Source organism: Gymnoscopelus braueri (assembly GCF_963280865.1).
Source record: "Gymnoscopelus braueri genome assembly, chromosome: 2".
Lineage (NCBI taxonomy): Eukaryota > Metazoa > Chordata > Actinopteri > Myctophiformes > Myctophidae > Gymnoscopelus > Gymnoscopelus braueri.
Window position 1 is genome coordinate 41,010,495 of NC_137604.1, and position 15,006 is coordinate 41,025,500.

The 15,006-nt window shown below is 44.1% G+C and overlaps 1 protein-coding gene across 3 annotated transcripts in view; it reads left to right on the plus strand.

Annotated features, from left to right (window-relative positions):
- The window catches only part of lrba (LPS-responsive vesicle trafficking, beach and anchor containing), a 301,696-nt gene that overhangs the window by 82,041 nt on the left and 204,649 nt on the right, over window positions 1–15,006 (plus strand). For 2 of the 3 annotated variants that reach the window (XM_080449815.1, XM_080449816.1), the window contains exons 23-29: window positions 154–356; window positions 526–679; window positions 1,614–1,794; window positions 5,591–5,724; window positions 7,807–7,914; window positions 9,007–9,148; window positions 10,800–11,148. In XM_080449815.1, the coding sequence (XP_080305941.1) occupies window positions 154–356; window positions 526–679; window positions 1,614–1,794; window positions 5,591–5,724; window positions 7,807–7,914; window positions 9,007–9,148; window positions 10,800–11,148 (1,271 nt within the window). The remainder of the gene's footprint in view (window positions 1–153; window positions 357–525; window positions 680–1,613; window positions 1,795–5,590; window positions 5,725–7,806; window positions 7,915–9,006; window positions 9,149–10,799; window positions 11,149–15,006) is intronic. The other variant, XM_080449817.1, reaches the window with a different exon arrangement.

A 15,006-nucleotide genomic window follows, 5' to 3' on the forward strand; every position in this document is an offset into this window, starting at 1 on the left:
TCCCCTACTCTAGCTCAAAGTTGTTTCCGATATGAGATTGAAGGTCCTTGCTGTGTGTAATCAAAACTAATATGGCATCAAAACAAAAAAATCCTCCAGCCTTTCTCTGTTGTTCAATTCAACCGTGTATTTATACTGTCTGTGTCCTTGCAGGTTTCCGGGCAAGGCCAGGCGCCAACAGCAACGGCAACACTAGGAGCTGCTGCGGAGGCACCTGACTCGGCCAGAGAGGGCAGTGCCTCAGCATCTCGTTCCACCATGTTCCGTATCCCAGAGTTCCGCTGGTCCACCATGCACCAACGGTTCCTCACCGACCTGCTGTTCTCCATCGAGACAGATATTCAGATGTGGAGGAGGTAGGGTGACCATGACCTGATACTGATCACTGACCAGCATTTTCCAAGTATTTCCTGCTCAATCAGAAATCTATTTCTTTGCTGTTTATTTGAGTACAAAAGAATGCAAATGTAAATATTTATTATTCAATTAAGAAACCCTCTGTTCCTCCTCTTCTCTCCCTCTCAGTCACTCTACAAAGACGGTGCTAGACTTTGTGAACAGCAGTGAGAACACGGTGTTTGTCCACAACACGGTCCACCTCATCTCTCAGGTTGTAGACAACCTCATCATGGCCTGTGGAGGCATCCTACCTCTGCTCTCTGCAGCCACCTCCTCCAGTGTGAGTCTCTATGGCAGTTTTCTCTGTGTTTTGTTATTAGTTTGGTTGTTTGTGCGCCATGCAAGGAATACATGTAAAAGCGAAGAAGAGTTCTGTGTGACTTGTGTGGCCAGATACGGCTCACACACCATTGTAAAGTGATGGTAGCCATAGCACATCTCTCTTTCTGTCCGAATATTATGTGTGTGTGTGTGTGTGTGTGTGTGTGTGTGTGTGTGTGTGTGTGTGTGTGTGTGTGTGTGTATCTCTGACTGTATCCCACTGTGAGCTCTGTCAAAGGGGGCGTGGCATATGTCCACATTGACCTTTCCCAATCACATTAGACTACAGTTAGCCTCGTGCTAACAGGGTTACTGTGTTTTTGTATGGTCTGACCTCCAGCCACTGTAGCTCTCTAGTGTAACATGACTCCCAGCTCCTATCAATACTCTTCCATTTAGTCGACCGGCCTGTCTGGGAAGATGGCTGGCTGAGGTTCAGTTCCATTCTAATTTAATTATATCTGGCCAGTTCTTGGTCTGTAATCGGATTTGAAATGGGATGTGATAAATTAAGGCTTTAATTTGCCCCTGACTGCTTTTGATTGGATGGGTAATGTCTGAAATTCTTCTTTCTTTAATATATATATATATATATATATTATACACACACGCACACACACACACACACACACACACACACACACACACACACACACACACACACACACACACACACACACACAGTCACACACATGCACTGTATACATAATGTATTATCTCTCATAAGCTTGTTACCACAAGAGCACAGTTGGAATCGGTCTTTGATCAACCAGATTGCTTGGCTAAAACCACCCCTTGTTTAATCACCATATAATTGGCAATCAGATTGCTTGGCTAAGGAGTTCCATATCAAGCAACTCATGGCCATATTTCGCCTTTCTCTATACTGACAGCATGAGCTGGAGAACATCGAACCGTCTCAGGGCCTGGCAGTGGAGGCCTCAGTCACCTTCCTCCACCGACTCATCAACCTGGTGGATGTCCTCATCTTCGCCAGCTCCCTCAACTTCACAGAAATAGAGGCAGAGAAGAACATGTCGTCTGGGGGCATCCTCCGACAGTGCCTTCGCCTGGGTAGGGATGCTATCTCTATGCCTGCACGCCTGTCTGTCTGTCTTTCCTTTCTATCTCACTGATACTATTTCCTCCTTCAGTTTGTTCTATCTTTCCATCCCTGTGTACCCTCTCCTTCATTCTCATTCTCCCTCATAGGTTCATAGGTTCGGGATTTGTGGTGCATCCAGTTATTACACTGGCCTGGGGCGCAGGCTGTCTGTCTGTCTGCTGCTGAACCAACCAGATTTGTCATCTTTCCCACTGTCATTCTCTGTATCTCCAACCCCTCTGCTTTCTCCATTTCCTCCTGTCTTATCTCCTCCTCTTACCCAGCCCTCTCTCCTCTCCTCTCGGTCATCGATCTGCATCCTATCAGCCTGCAGGAGGCTCTTGTATATCAGCCTCAGTCATGGCTCCCTGTAGCTAGTTTGACCTCTCCTCCTCCTCCTCCCTCCTCTGCTCGCTTCCCTACTCTGACTGTCTACCCCTGCCACTCTCACCCCCCCCCCCCCCTCACTCAGCTCATATCAGCATTCTCTTATCTTGTTATTATAACCTCGCCCCATGACAACACTCACATTGTGAGAACAGGAGTAGAGCGCTGAGTGGTGTAGCTCTGTAGAACAGTGTAACGCTGTGATTTGACCACTAGTAGAATACAATGTGAGAACTGAACTTTAGAAAAAAATATATAAAGTTCATCGTATTCTACGAGTGGTCAAATCAATTTTCTTGCATTTTGCAATATATTTACCTTCATAGTTCTACACGACTAATATTTGAATATTTAATATTCACACACATGTCATATGACTTTGAAACCACAATACCTAGATTCACCAGTGATATTAAATTATTTTTTATTTCTATCATTTTTATCCCACAATTTTGTAACCAATTTTTTCACCCAGTGCCAATTGCCCATGTAATCCTGGGTGCTACACTCCCTCTGCCAGCCTAGGGAGAGCCTAGAGCCGAGCTCATGCCTCCTTCAATGCATGAGAGCTAGCAAGCCGCTTCTTATCACCTGACAGGGGGAGGTTCCCTGGTTAGACGTAGCGCGTGGAAGGAACACGTTATTCCAACCAGTTCCTTTCCCCTCCATCTGGCGCCCCGGCTGACCAGGGGGAGGCAGTATAGAGACCAGGATTACTGAATGTTTTTGTGAGGGTGATATTTAATTATAAGTAATAATAGTAATAGTAATGTTCAGGTCAAAAGAAGTCAGCAGAACCGGTATTCTGTACCAGCGAGTAATGGCCCAATTCAAGCACTGTCTGTAACAAGTCGTCCACAAGTCATCCGCTGCTCAACGGACTTCTGTATGACAGGATAGGCTGTAAAAAATAATTAAACAATAAGATTTCGGTTAATGTCTAATAATTTACATCTCACCTGACTGGAGAATCAGTGCCACCTACTGCATATCTCAATGAACCAACTCAATTAGAACAGTGTAGTGCTGTAGAACGACGTAGATCTATGAGTGTAGTGCTGTAGAGCACTGCAGATCTGTGGAGCAGAGTGGTGTAGCCCCAGGGCCTCTTTCTACCCTCTGCTTCGCTCTATTAAAGTTTCTCTCTGACAGCTTCAAGAGCCCGGCTCCTGCTCCAGCTGAATAAAAGATATTCAAATGCTTACATTATTCATTTTACAGGGGAGCGCCTTCCCAACGCACACAAATCAATGTGTGCCACAACGTGTACATGGACACACACACACACACACACACACACACACACACACACACACACACACACACACACTCTCAATGATGATTTAAATTATTTCGACAACCTTTGTTCCATTTAGGTAATGGAGCATGTCTAGGTATCTGTTTTTGCTCTTAGATGCTCATACGGTCAGTGGCGTAAACAAAATGGTCGCCTGTTCCCTCACCACGTTAAGCAAACAGAAATTATTCTTGGCTCAGACGGCATCTTTGCTATAGTCTGTGGGAGAGCGGTAGCCTCCAATACTACAAGGCCACTTTTAGCAAGCAGCCGTTATGAAATGAATATTTGATGAGGTATGCTCTCCCCATTGCTGGCAACTAATCTGATTTTGGGAGACTGTAACAAGGTTTTGCCTCTCTTCTCCTCTGCTCTCAGTCCCCTCCCTACCTCCACCTCCTCTCCCTCCTTTATAAATGGCCGTATGAGTGAACAGTCTTAATGGAAAAGGCGAGCCTATTTCCAGACAGAATAATTCCACCCCTCCTAATCTAAACGGCTCAGAGTTAACATTTGTCAGTTGTCAAGCACACAACGACGCGAGAGAGGGGATAAATATAAAACGCAAAGTGCAGAATGAAAAAAAGCAACCAAAAAAAAAGCAAAGTAGAACAGCGATATATCAGATTAGAAATGGTAAGTGCCCCCATTGAGACTTGAACCTAGCCGGAGTTATCAAACAGCAGATATTTCCTGCCTCAGAGGGAGGTACTTTGTTACCTGCTCGGCTGGCAGTGTCATTTGTTAAAGGAGCTCTGTGTTGAGGCTGTGATACGGGGGGTTGTGTGGGGGGTGGCTGAGCACTGACCTTGGAGGAGAGGTGGAGCAGGGAAGAGTGAACGATGCTGCCAGGGTTGGCCGAAGTGCTGACCTTGTGTCGCCCACCCTCTTTTTCTTCTTCTTTGTTTTTTTGTTGATCTCAGCTCTTTTTCTTCATGTGGTGTTGGTTCCGATTTCCTGAGACAGCTTTTGACCCAGATTTATTTTTATTGTTTTCTTTGCAAGGCTATTGGGTCCAGTCTCTATTTATTTTTACCAAATGAACCCTAGCATCCCTATTTTGGGTATGTAATTATGCGAACATTCAGCGAAAATGGTCAACCTACAATCTCACAACGTGTTGCATTATGATGTGTTTATAGATCGGCTATATAAGACATTTGGTGCAGAGGGAAAAAAGAAGGTACCAATCATAATCCCCTGTGGGACCCCGGTCAATGAAGTACGGTTATGGGGGTTTCAGGCCATTTCTACATACTGTAGACCCATAATTTCTTTGTCTTTTTGAACAGAGGATTTATTTCATCTTAAAGATAAATTCGTTTTATTAATTAATCCTGTGAAAAAACAATGACTTGTCCAGGTAAAGTTGACAGGGGCACAGCTGCCCAATAACCTGCTTCACACTCATACAGTGAAACACACATGGGATGGGACCCGCCCAGTACAACCTCAACTGGAAGGTCACCTTGATAGTACTTTTTGAGGGAGGGCTTTCTTTCCCCACCCAGATTTCCAACTGGTTCAGGGACTCAAGCCAGGGACCTTCGACACAGGAAAGTGTGTTAATATAACTCAGTTACCACATGGGTCCATTTATAACACTTTTTTTTGGGGCTGTGTTGTCGCAAACGTACCTCTGTAAACTCACACCTCCCACGACTCCATTTTTGAGAGACTTTAACCACTTAAGACCTGATTCTAACAATATCTTCTAAATCCTAACAGCTTCCATAGTTGTGGGCAGTTGAATGTGGGTTTTTTTCCCGCCAAAAAGCAACAGAAAGCAGTGAAAATTTTACTTTTATAAATCCTATAATACTGAACGAAACCAACTCCATTTTGTTGTGATCTCGTGATCTTTGGCTGTGCTCTTCATCATCATGATTCACAGGCTGCGGAACAGCGCCCTCTAGCGTAAACCACTGAAAACACCACACACTCGTCAATTCGTCAATAGCAGTGTGAGCCTTGGGCCAATTGACGAGTGTACTCGTCAATGGCAGTCAATGAGTTAACTCTTTTGTATGATGGATGTATCCTAACCCCCCTTTCTCTCTCTCTCCCTCTCTCTCTTCCAGTGTGTGCTATGGCGGTGAGAAACTGTCTGGAGTGCCAACAGCGAGACGCTAACCTCGCGCCTGAGAGCTCTGCTCACAGTCATACTGTCATGCCCAGCAGCATGCTGGGAGCTGCTAAGTCCATGCCTGCACAGGCAAGTGCATTTCCTCATGTCAATCTGCATCTCCAGACCGCTGTAACTTTTATATTGTTCCAGGAAGTTCATTCACTTGGTATCTCAAAGATTTGTCTCTGATTAAAGGGCTACAATGAAAACCAGTAGCACTTTGACTCCCCAGTCATGGAGTTGAGAGCCACTCTCTTGGTCATCATAGTATCAATGTTTTGTTGTTTCCCCCCTGCAAAGATAGATAAAAATAGATTAAATAATAAATAGATAAATAATGTACTTATTTCTCAGCAATTCCTTCTTAATCGACTATTGGTCAGATATATTGAGATATTGGCTAACATTGGGATAGCATATTTTTCTTAAAGATAACTAATTTGAGGGTGTCCTTGTGGTTGGTCACCCTGTCTTATCTTGTAATTTTCCACTGTGGTGCTACATAATGTAGACATGCACTAAAAATAACCTGCAAGCATCATCTTTTTCTGTTTCCCATCTTCGAGCTGGGTAAATTGGGAGAAATTGTGTCCTTTGTGGCCCCAACCAACGCCACCAGCAACAAAGTGTTATTGCGTTAGCTCATATCTTATTGCATTACCGCGCTGGTTGCTATATGTTACACTGTCCAAGGCCTTGTGTCATTGGATTTTGGATTTGATACAGCACCTTCCTGTAAATTTGTGGTGTTCTTCCCTGAAACTGGTGTGTAAAGGCTCATTTATAATGCAGTGGCTGTATGTCCGAGCTTTTATGTTAAGGATGCGGGTCTCCAGGGCAGACGAAGCTTCCCTGTGTCCGGAAACTTGACCCTTCTCCTCCAAGTGCATAGAGATTAATAAACATCATTACTGGTTTAAAATTGAACGTACCGATGGCACAAATCTTTAAGACCTATCGTGGACAGGAATCGCTTTATTTACCGATCACAATCCTTGTCGTCTTCTGCAACATGCCACTGAGGGCCTTGAGTCTGATTTTCAAAATAAAACAAATAATAATATAATTAATATTATTACAAATATAACGGCAGCTGATGAACATAAATATCGTTATAGGGATTTGTCTTCACTCTCATTGTGACTTAAGAACATATGGGTCCATGATACAAGGACAACAGTGTATGACTGCAAAAGACATGCACTATAAGTTACACATCACATCGTATACTGTATTTGAAATGTAGGGAAAAAAAGGAAATTGGACTCAGCTGATGATTTATATATCCAATGAGGCGTTTGAGTAATGATGTCCGTGTACATGAGTGTGTGTATCATTGTTTTTGTGGTGTGAGAGTGTTTCGTAGATTTATTATAAAAGCTGTGTGCATTAACCCTACAGTATACTGTATACTTCTTTGACCGGGGTCACCCGTGGGTCTATACTTGGCCCTGTAGAAGAATTATACATTATATAATTTATTGTTGTTTATATCTAACCTTTATGTTTTACCATCATTTATAGTACTTATGGAATACATTATGATATGACATGATATTTGGTAGCCTGTAGCAGCTGTCTCAGCTAGGCCTGATAGCTATTGTTTATGTTACAGCCTATCTGTTATTGTTCAGCTTGTCCATGTAGCAGCTAGTATAACTATGGTCTGAGCCCTGTGCTCGTTGGCAGAACTACCGTACCACTGATCTGTGTCTAACGTACTTCACCCCACGATATCATGTAAATTAAAGCATAACCATCACCACCTAGAATATTGTCTCGGACTCCTATTGCCTCATCAATTACTGATTGATCCAGAATTCCACGACAGCCCCCTCCTTTTTTTCCCTCTACACCAATTCTCCTCACCAAAAATAGCCGATGTACAAGTTCACATCTCTTTGCGACGTGAGCTTGGAGATCAGCAGTTTTCACGGTATATTCACCCCCAGAATAAGGACGCTGAGGTTCATGACAAAAATAGCAGATCTACATTGTGAGCCTCTAGATCGGCTATTTATGCTGATAAGATTTTGGTGTAAACGGAAAAAAGTGATCCAAGTACAGTTGTAACGGTCTGTTTTACTAAGAATAGACTAGAGGGTTTAAGTGGTTAAAAAAGCCTCTTTCCCTTTCTGTGTGTGTGTGTATATGTGTGTGTGCGTGCAGAGCCCAGTTGATGCAGTGACAGGGGGTACATCTCCAGTCAGAGACCTGGACAGACTGCTGCAGGACATGGACATCAATCGCCTGAGAGCCGTGGTCTTCAGAGATATCGTTAGTCACCACACAGATGCAAAGACTGAACACATACACAGCATACTGTGTATAGAATGCTACTATCACAGCTTCAATGTCCATTTATAAATGTATTTTAGTTGAAAATCTAATTCCAGGACACACTAATTATTGTCTCCGCCAGGCCGAAAGGCATGGCCGAGACTATGTTTTGCACCCCGTCCGTGCCCTGCATTTTTCACATCTGCCTTTTATAGTGCGAGGCTGACTTATGTAAAACACAACTTCTGATATTACTCCTTCAGCTTTTATCCAAATTTCACGCAAATCGGTACACCTCATCTCTATAGTCATGTGATCAAGACGGATCCGTTAGATTTTTCATATTCCTTCCTGATTGGCTAAATTTGCAGGAGTGGCCCGTTTTGAACAAAATGCCGCAAATCATGAACGCAGCGTCCGATTGCGTTGAAACTTTCGCACTACGTTGAGGAACAAATGCCACCCTTATATTATAGCGCCACCAGGAGGCTGATTTTTGCACAAATTTTTTTATATTACTCCTACAATTTTGTCCAAACATCACGCCAATCAGTACACATTATCTCTATAGTCAAGTGATCAAGACGGATCCGTCAGATTTTTCATCGTCAATCCTGATTGGCGAATTCGGAACATTGCTGGCCCACAATAACTTACCTGACCTGGCGGAGACCTGTGCTCCAAAGGGCATTTTTTTCTAGTTTATTAAATTTCCAACACACTACACTACTACATAAACAACACAATGTATTACTCCGTTAACCCTGATTCACACACACACACACACACACACACACACACACACACACACACACACACGCACACACCCCACACACACACACACACACACACACACACACACACACACACACACACACACACACACACACACACACACACGCACACACCCCCACACACACACACACACACACACACACACACACACACACACACACACACACACACACACACACACACACACACACACACACATACTGGACTATCTTCTGTTGGTCTCTCTGTCTGTCTGTGTTTTGTAGTGGAAGTGAAGAGTCCAGATGTGTTTAGTGTGGCTTATATTTGTTTCAGGAGGACAGTAAACAGGCTCAGTTCTTGGCTCTAGCCGTGGTTTACTTCATCTCCGTTCTCATGGTGTCTAAGTACCGGGACATCCTAGAGCCGCACAACGACAAGAAGCAAGCCCAGCGCTCCCAGTCTGCCAAGAGCACAGGTACTGGACACACAGAGTTGTTGTTGTTATCGGGTGGTACACATTCAAATCCTCACTGTTAATGTATCCATTTGTAACTCTGGAACGACCCGATGGGCGGGTGGTTGCACTGTTTGCCACGTGGGCTCTGGTGCTTGGCAGCTAGTCCCCGGTTCGATTCCTGGGCCGGACGGTCCATTTGCTGCGTGTCACTCCCCTGCTCTCTCTCCCTCTTTCCCGCCTCTTCTCCATTGCAGCATCTATCAAGTAAAGGCAGAAAAAACTGAGAAATGTGTTACTCTGAAGTGTGCAACCACATGGACCCTTATGGGTCCGTTAACCCATTTAGACCTGAGGCCGATTCAAAAAAATGTCTTCTAAATCCTAACAGTTTTATGAAAAGCTCATGTTGCTATATCAGTGGTTCTCAAAGTTTTTCATGTCAAGGACCCCCAAAATTATATGCGGACCCCCATCACAAAATATGTTGTTCCAGGGACCCCCAGAAGCAAAGATTTGAGTTAAAAATGTCCGCAAAAAAAAATGCATATATTCAAAGATTTGCACAAATGTTTTTGAATAGCCAAAGTATAAAATTACACTGATGCTTTCCCAGTCTTAATGGGTTATGGCTGAGGATTGTACTGTGTAGTACAGGGCGAGGCAGCTCATTGAAGACCTCACACAAATCCTGAGGAACGATGCCACCATGCTGGGAGACTGATGACAAAAGGAATGGATACATACTGTAGGAAGATAATCTGATCACTGTGGTTTAAATCTGTGCTCTCCTTACTGTTTGCAATTCTCGGATTAGGAATTGAATCATACGCACTTTGCTGAGAGTGATAGCTATAATACCGGAAATGTGTCTGTAATGTGGAACACATTATGTATTTCTTCAGTCCACAGTTAATGTTACTTCTCCAGTAAAGCACCATGGCTCTGATTCTTGCATGCTGTACCATCCATCGGTTGCTTGTAGTGTTGTAATTTAGAATTTAAGTTTACTCGCAGATTACAGCTAAACACCTAAGTACACCTATATTCAAAGACTTCATGTATATACTGTATGTACAGTGAATATATTTTCAGGACATGCATTGCAGGGCTGATGAAGAGTATATCTGCTTTCAGTCAGCTCCCATGTTAATCTGCCACTGGCAGCTTGTGGGTGTTTTGGCTAGTGATGTGTGGGAGTGACTGTCTGGGGTAGTTGTCCCCTTTGGCCAAATGGACTTAACAACCTTTATAAATACTTCACTTTATGAAGAAAACGGCTTCTCAACAATGTCGGTGTAACGAGATTCACTGAATCTTTACAGTGTGGCTCTGCGGAAGGCTAGCTGTCTCTAAAAGAGGATTGTCTGTGTGTGTGTGTGTCTGGAGCTAACCTCGCAAACTGCTGGACCAATCGGCACAAAACTTCATATGCACACTGCAATGTATTTTACATGTACTTTATTAACTAAAACATAATTTTCTCACGTTGGCATTTCCTACTGTAGTTTTACAGAGCCATGGTCTGTTTTTTTTTGTGGGGGCTGATTTATGTAGAATGATTATTCAGATACTCGTTCACAAAATATGCATAATATCCAAACCTTGTAAAAAGGTATTTGGGACAGCTCTAGTCCACGTTGTTGACATCACTTCCTTTGTCTCCTCAAAGACGGTAGCTCTGCGACTGGAGGACCGGACCTGGAGAACGGTGTCTCGCTCCGGCGCTGTGATTCAGGCATCGGTGATGACCGCGCCTCAGGGGCCACCAGTGAGGCGAGCGAGCCCCTGTCATCTGCCCACGGGCCTGATGCCATCTCGGAGGCCCTCTCTACTCTGTCCTCCGAGGTCAGACCTGCTGCAAACTCCAAGGGCAAGAACGTCAAAGATATCCTGCGGAGCCTGGTGAGCGCGCCCACCGATGACATCATGGTGGACCCCAGCTTCCTGCCGCCCGCCTTCCTGGGAAGTGTAGGCGATGGAGCACACGAGTCTGCGCTGCAGTTCCGCTCCTTCGACAGGTGAGATGGAGGGAGGACGTCTTTCCACACGGACAGACGAATGCCTGTACTCGCATACACTGTACACACACATACAGTATTTATGTTGGATAGGGTAGACTATGGCTAGAGAGTGATGTGAGACACATAATGGGAAGGTCTCAAGTAAAGTTCCCACTTGATCCCACCAGGTATTACATGAAAAGTGTGAAACTTTCTGGCATACCAGAAAAAGCTAATGAAACTGAAACATTGCATGACTCAGTAAAATGTAAGGAGTAGTGCAGGGGTTTCTTGCGTTGAATTCTATTCTGGGGGTAAATGAGGTCAGACTTTTGTTTCAGCCTGTTTTCCATGTAGGGATTAGGGAATAACTAGTCATCATGGCATCCTGAGTTTGAATCTGTCTCATGGCTTTTATTGAAACTCATCTCCTCTTTTCCAATTTTATAACCACTGTACTGTTAAAAAGCAAAGATTGTCCAGTGTCTGACAACGGGTCGGTCAGACTTGACATCTTGATCAGTTTCTGGACAGCCCGTCTTGCTGTCAACCCTCTCGCGGTCTCTCCACTTTCAATCCAGTTATCTTCTCCTCCCTGCAGAGAGGCTTCTTTTTTTCTTTTTCTTTTTACATTTGACAGTCAAAGACATGAAACGATGTATCTCGGAGACTGAAAGCTAAAGCAAGAGGCCTGGGGTGCACTCTGCAGCTCCCAGCCCCCTTTTGAACTGGAGGTGGATGTGCGTCTGACTGGCTTCTCCCTCCAGGCTCCCTGTGTCGACACAGAGCCTGAACCGCAAACGAACAAACAGACCTACAAAGTCACTGTCTGCGGGAAAAGCACCTCAACACAATGGAGGCATGTCTGCTAGGCTGAGAGAGAGACAGAAAGAGTCAGAGACGGGGAGAGGATGGAAAGGAGAGTAATAGCTGGGGTAGATAGATAGATAGAGGGAGAGGCAGAAGTAGTGCACCTAGTGTGGATATATTTTAGTTTTATTAATCCTGGCTTGATGCTAAAAAGTGTAGATGTAGACAACACAATTTCCCATAGGCCTACAAGATTACTTAAAACAGCCAGGTGCACAAAATATAAGCACACTCATCAGGAAAACAGGCACGCTTCTTCAGTTGTCAATGTGCAACGCCAGCAGAATTGAACACATGAAGAATATCATTGTATTTTCTCAGCAAAATAATTCTATTCAAAACATAAAATATGGATCACATTAACCTCTGTACCATGGCATCTCTGGCTATTTGTGGCGCCCCCTATGGGTGGAAGTGAATTGAGTTGTTTAGACTAGAGGACTCTCAATGAGGACCCTCAATGTGTGATTCACATTTGGGTCAGATCAAGCACTGCGTTCATTACTTGTGGCATGTTTTGCAAAATGGGACCCTCTCGCAAAATTGGGAAGCCAATCGGTATGGAATATAAAAAATCTGACTGATCTTGATCAAATGACTTCAGAGAGAATGTGTATTGATTTGTTAGAATTTTGGACTCAATCTGTAGGAGGAATCCGGGGATTATTTGGATTTTTTATTGTACGACCTACGGTTCAAGAGTTATAGGCCAAAAGGTGTATCGGCCTGTTCTAGTGCTGCCATGAGGCCAATTTGAAAAAGATGGTGTGGATGTTCTTCATTGGTCTACTGGAAGTGTGCGTGTAAAGGTTAATACCGATCGGTCCAGCGATGCCTGAGATTGCTGCTCACAGACAGACACACGGACAGACACATGGACAGACACAGGCCAAAACATAATCCCCACCCCCGACTTCGTCCTGGCGGAACAGTATTTTTTTTTCAAGGGGGGAAATCCTGTACATTGTATTTAATCTAAAATGCTAACATCTTTTTATTGTGGCATTTTAAAAACTGCAAAAAATATATATGGTACTGTATGTAATATATATAAGACTCAAAACTCCTAGTACAGGGGAATAGAGATAGAAAGCGAGACAGACATTCAGGCAGAGAGATTGGGGAGGTGGAGAGCGATCAAAGGGTGGTAAAGATAGAGAGGAAAGAGAGAGATGGAGGGGGAATGTACAGGGGATAAAGACGGACAGACAGTCGGTGAGACAGTGTTATAGGCAAACGGAGAGATAGACATGGGAAGAAAGTAAAAGACAGACAGATGGTGAGACGGACAGACAGACAGAGAGATGGGTCTAAAGTGAAGGTGAGGCAATGTCGGCAGGAAGTAGTTTCTTTTCATCATGTCACTGATATTTAATGGCTCTTCTCCCTTAACTCTGCTATCACCCTTTCTCTCTACTATAAAAGAGTGGAGTGGGCGCCCGCGGCTACTGTATGTGAGGTGTATAAATCGCGTTCCCTGTGGACGAGCCATTCCAGGGCACAGACAGAGACAGTGTAGAGACAGAGTCAGGGTGCGTACTGTAAAGCCACACAGACGGACATGAGTGCCAGAGGACGGAACCTCCGTCTGGTTTCTATTTGGACTGGAGCATTGTCTCCCAACCTGGCAGACTTTCAGACAACAGAGAGAGAGAGAGAAAGAGATGGAAAAGTAGGTGGGAAGAGAGAGAGATGGGAGACGCTAGGTCAAGGTTTTCATGTTTTTTTGTTTTTCTTTTGGCAATTTTCTATAACTCAAAACATTAACACGAATGAAAAGCAAAAAAAATGCAATGTCTGACTGAAAAGTCAAAACACTAATGATAGAGTTCATAAGAGCAACAAGTATGTCATTGGAACATGCATTCCAATATAAACATGAGGAACAGTGTTTATACACACGCACACACACACACACACACACGCACACACACGCACACACGCACACACACACACACACACACACACACACACACACACACACACACACACACACACACACACACACACACACACACACACACACACTCTCTCTCTCACTCTCTGTCTCCATCTGTCTGTGGGAATCCTGAGATGTTCCTGTGATCCAGAGTTTCTTCCTTTATCTGAGGAATGTTTTGTCAGGTCTCAGGACTCTCCTCATATCAGAGGGATTAGACTGGCTCCTGTCCGCTCCACACACACACACACACACACACACACACACACACACACACACACACACAGACACAGACACAGACACAGACATATGCACGCAGGCACACACCCACGCACACACAGTAGTTAGAGTAAAAAGCAAACGTCAGAAGAGCTGGAGAACATATTCTAACAGCTTGCTGGCTGCTGATGGGAGACGCACACACACACACACACACACACACACACACACACACACACACACACTTCACCTCAGGAACCCAGTCTTTTAACTAGCACCGCAGGCATTGCTGTTGGAGCTCACAGACTAACACATACACACATGCACATATAGTATGCAGACATTTAACTATTTTTATTTACACACACTTATCTACCAGCAGCATCTGTCTGCTCCTTCAGTCTGGGACCAGTAAGGTGCCCAGTTAACTTGTTGGTTGCTGAACTGAAGCACTGGACTCCTTCTCACCAGCTGCACTCTCTTCACTGACTGCACAGTTAAGTTCAGTTCCAAACACAATTCATTTCATTTTCAAACTGCAAGGGAGATGTGGATTTACAGACAAATAATAACTATAAACTATAAATAACTACGTTTCATCACCATGTTCTATCCATCAAAACAATGAACACACCACTTAAACATAAACATGACCTGAGTTGGCTCTGTAATTGGGTCGCTCTTTCCCCCCCGCTCTACACTAAATCTCTGTGTTGAAAATAACCTGTAGATCAGCTATTTTCACTGAATGTTTGCCCCAAAGTAGGGACGCTCTGTTTCATGTGGTTAATATCTAATTCATTAGCTGGTTCTAACCACTCACTCTAACCACATGTTAAGCTGTCATT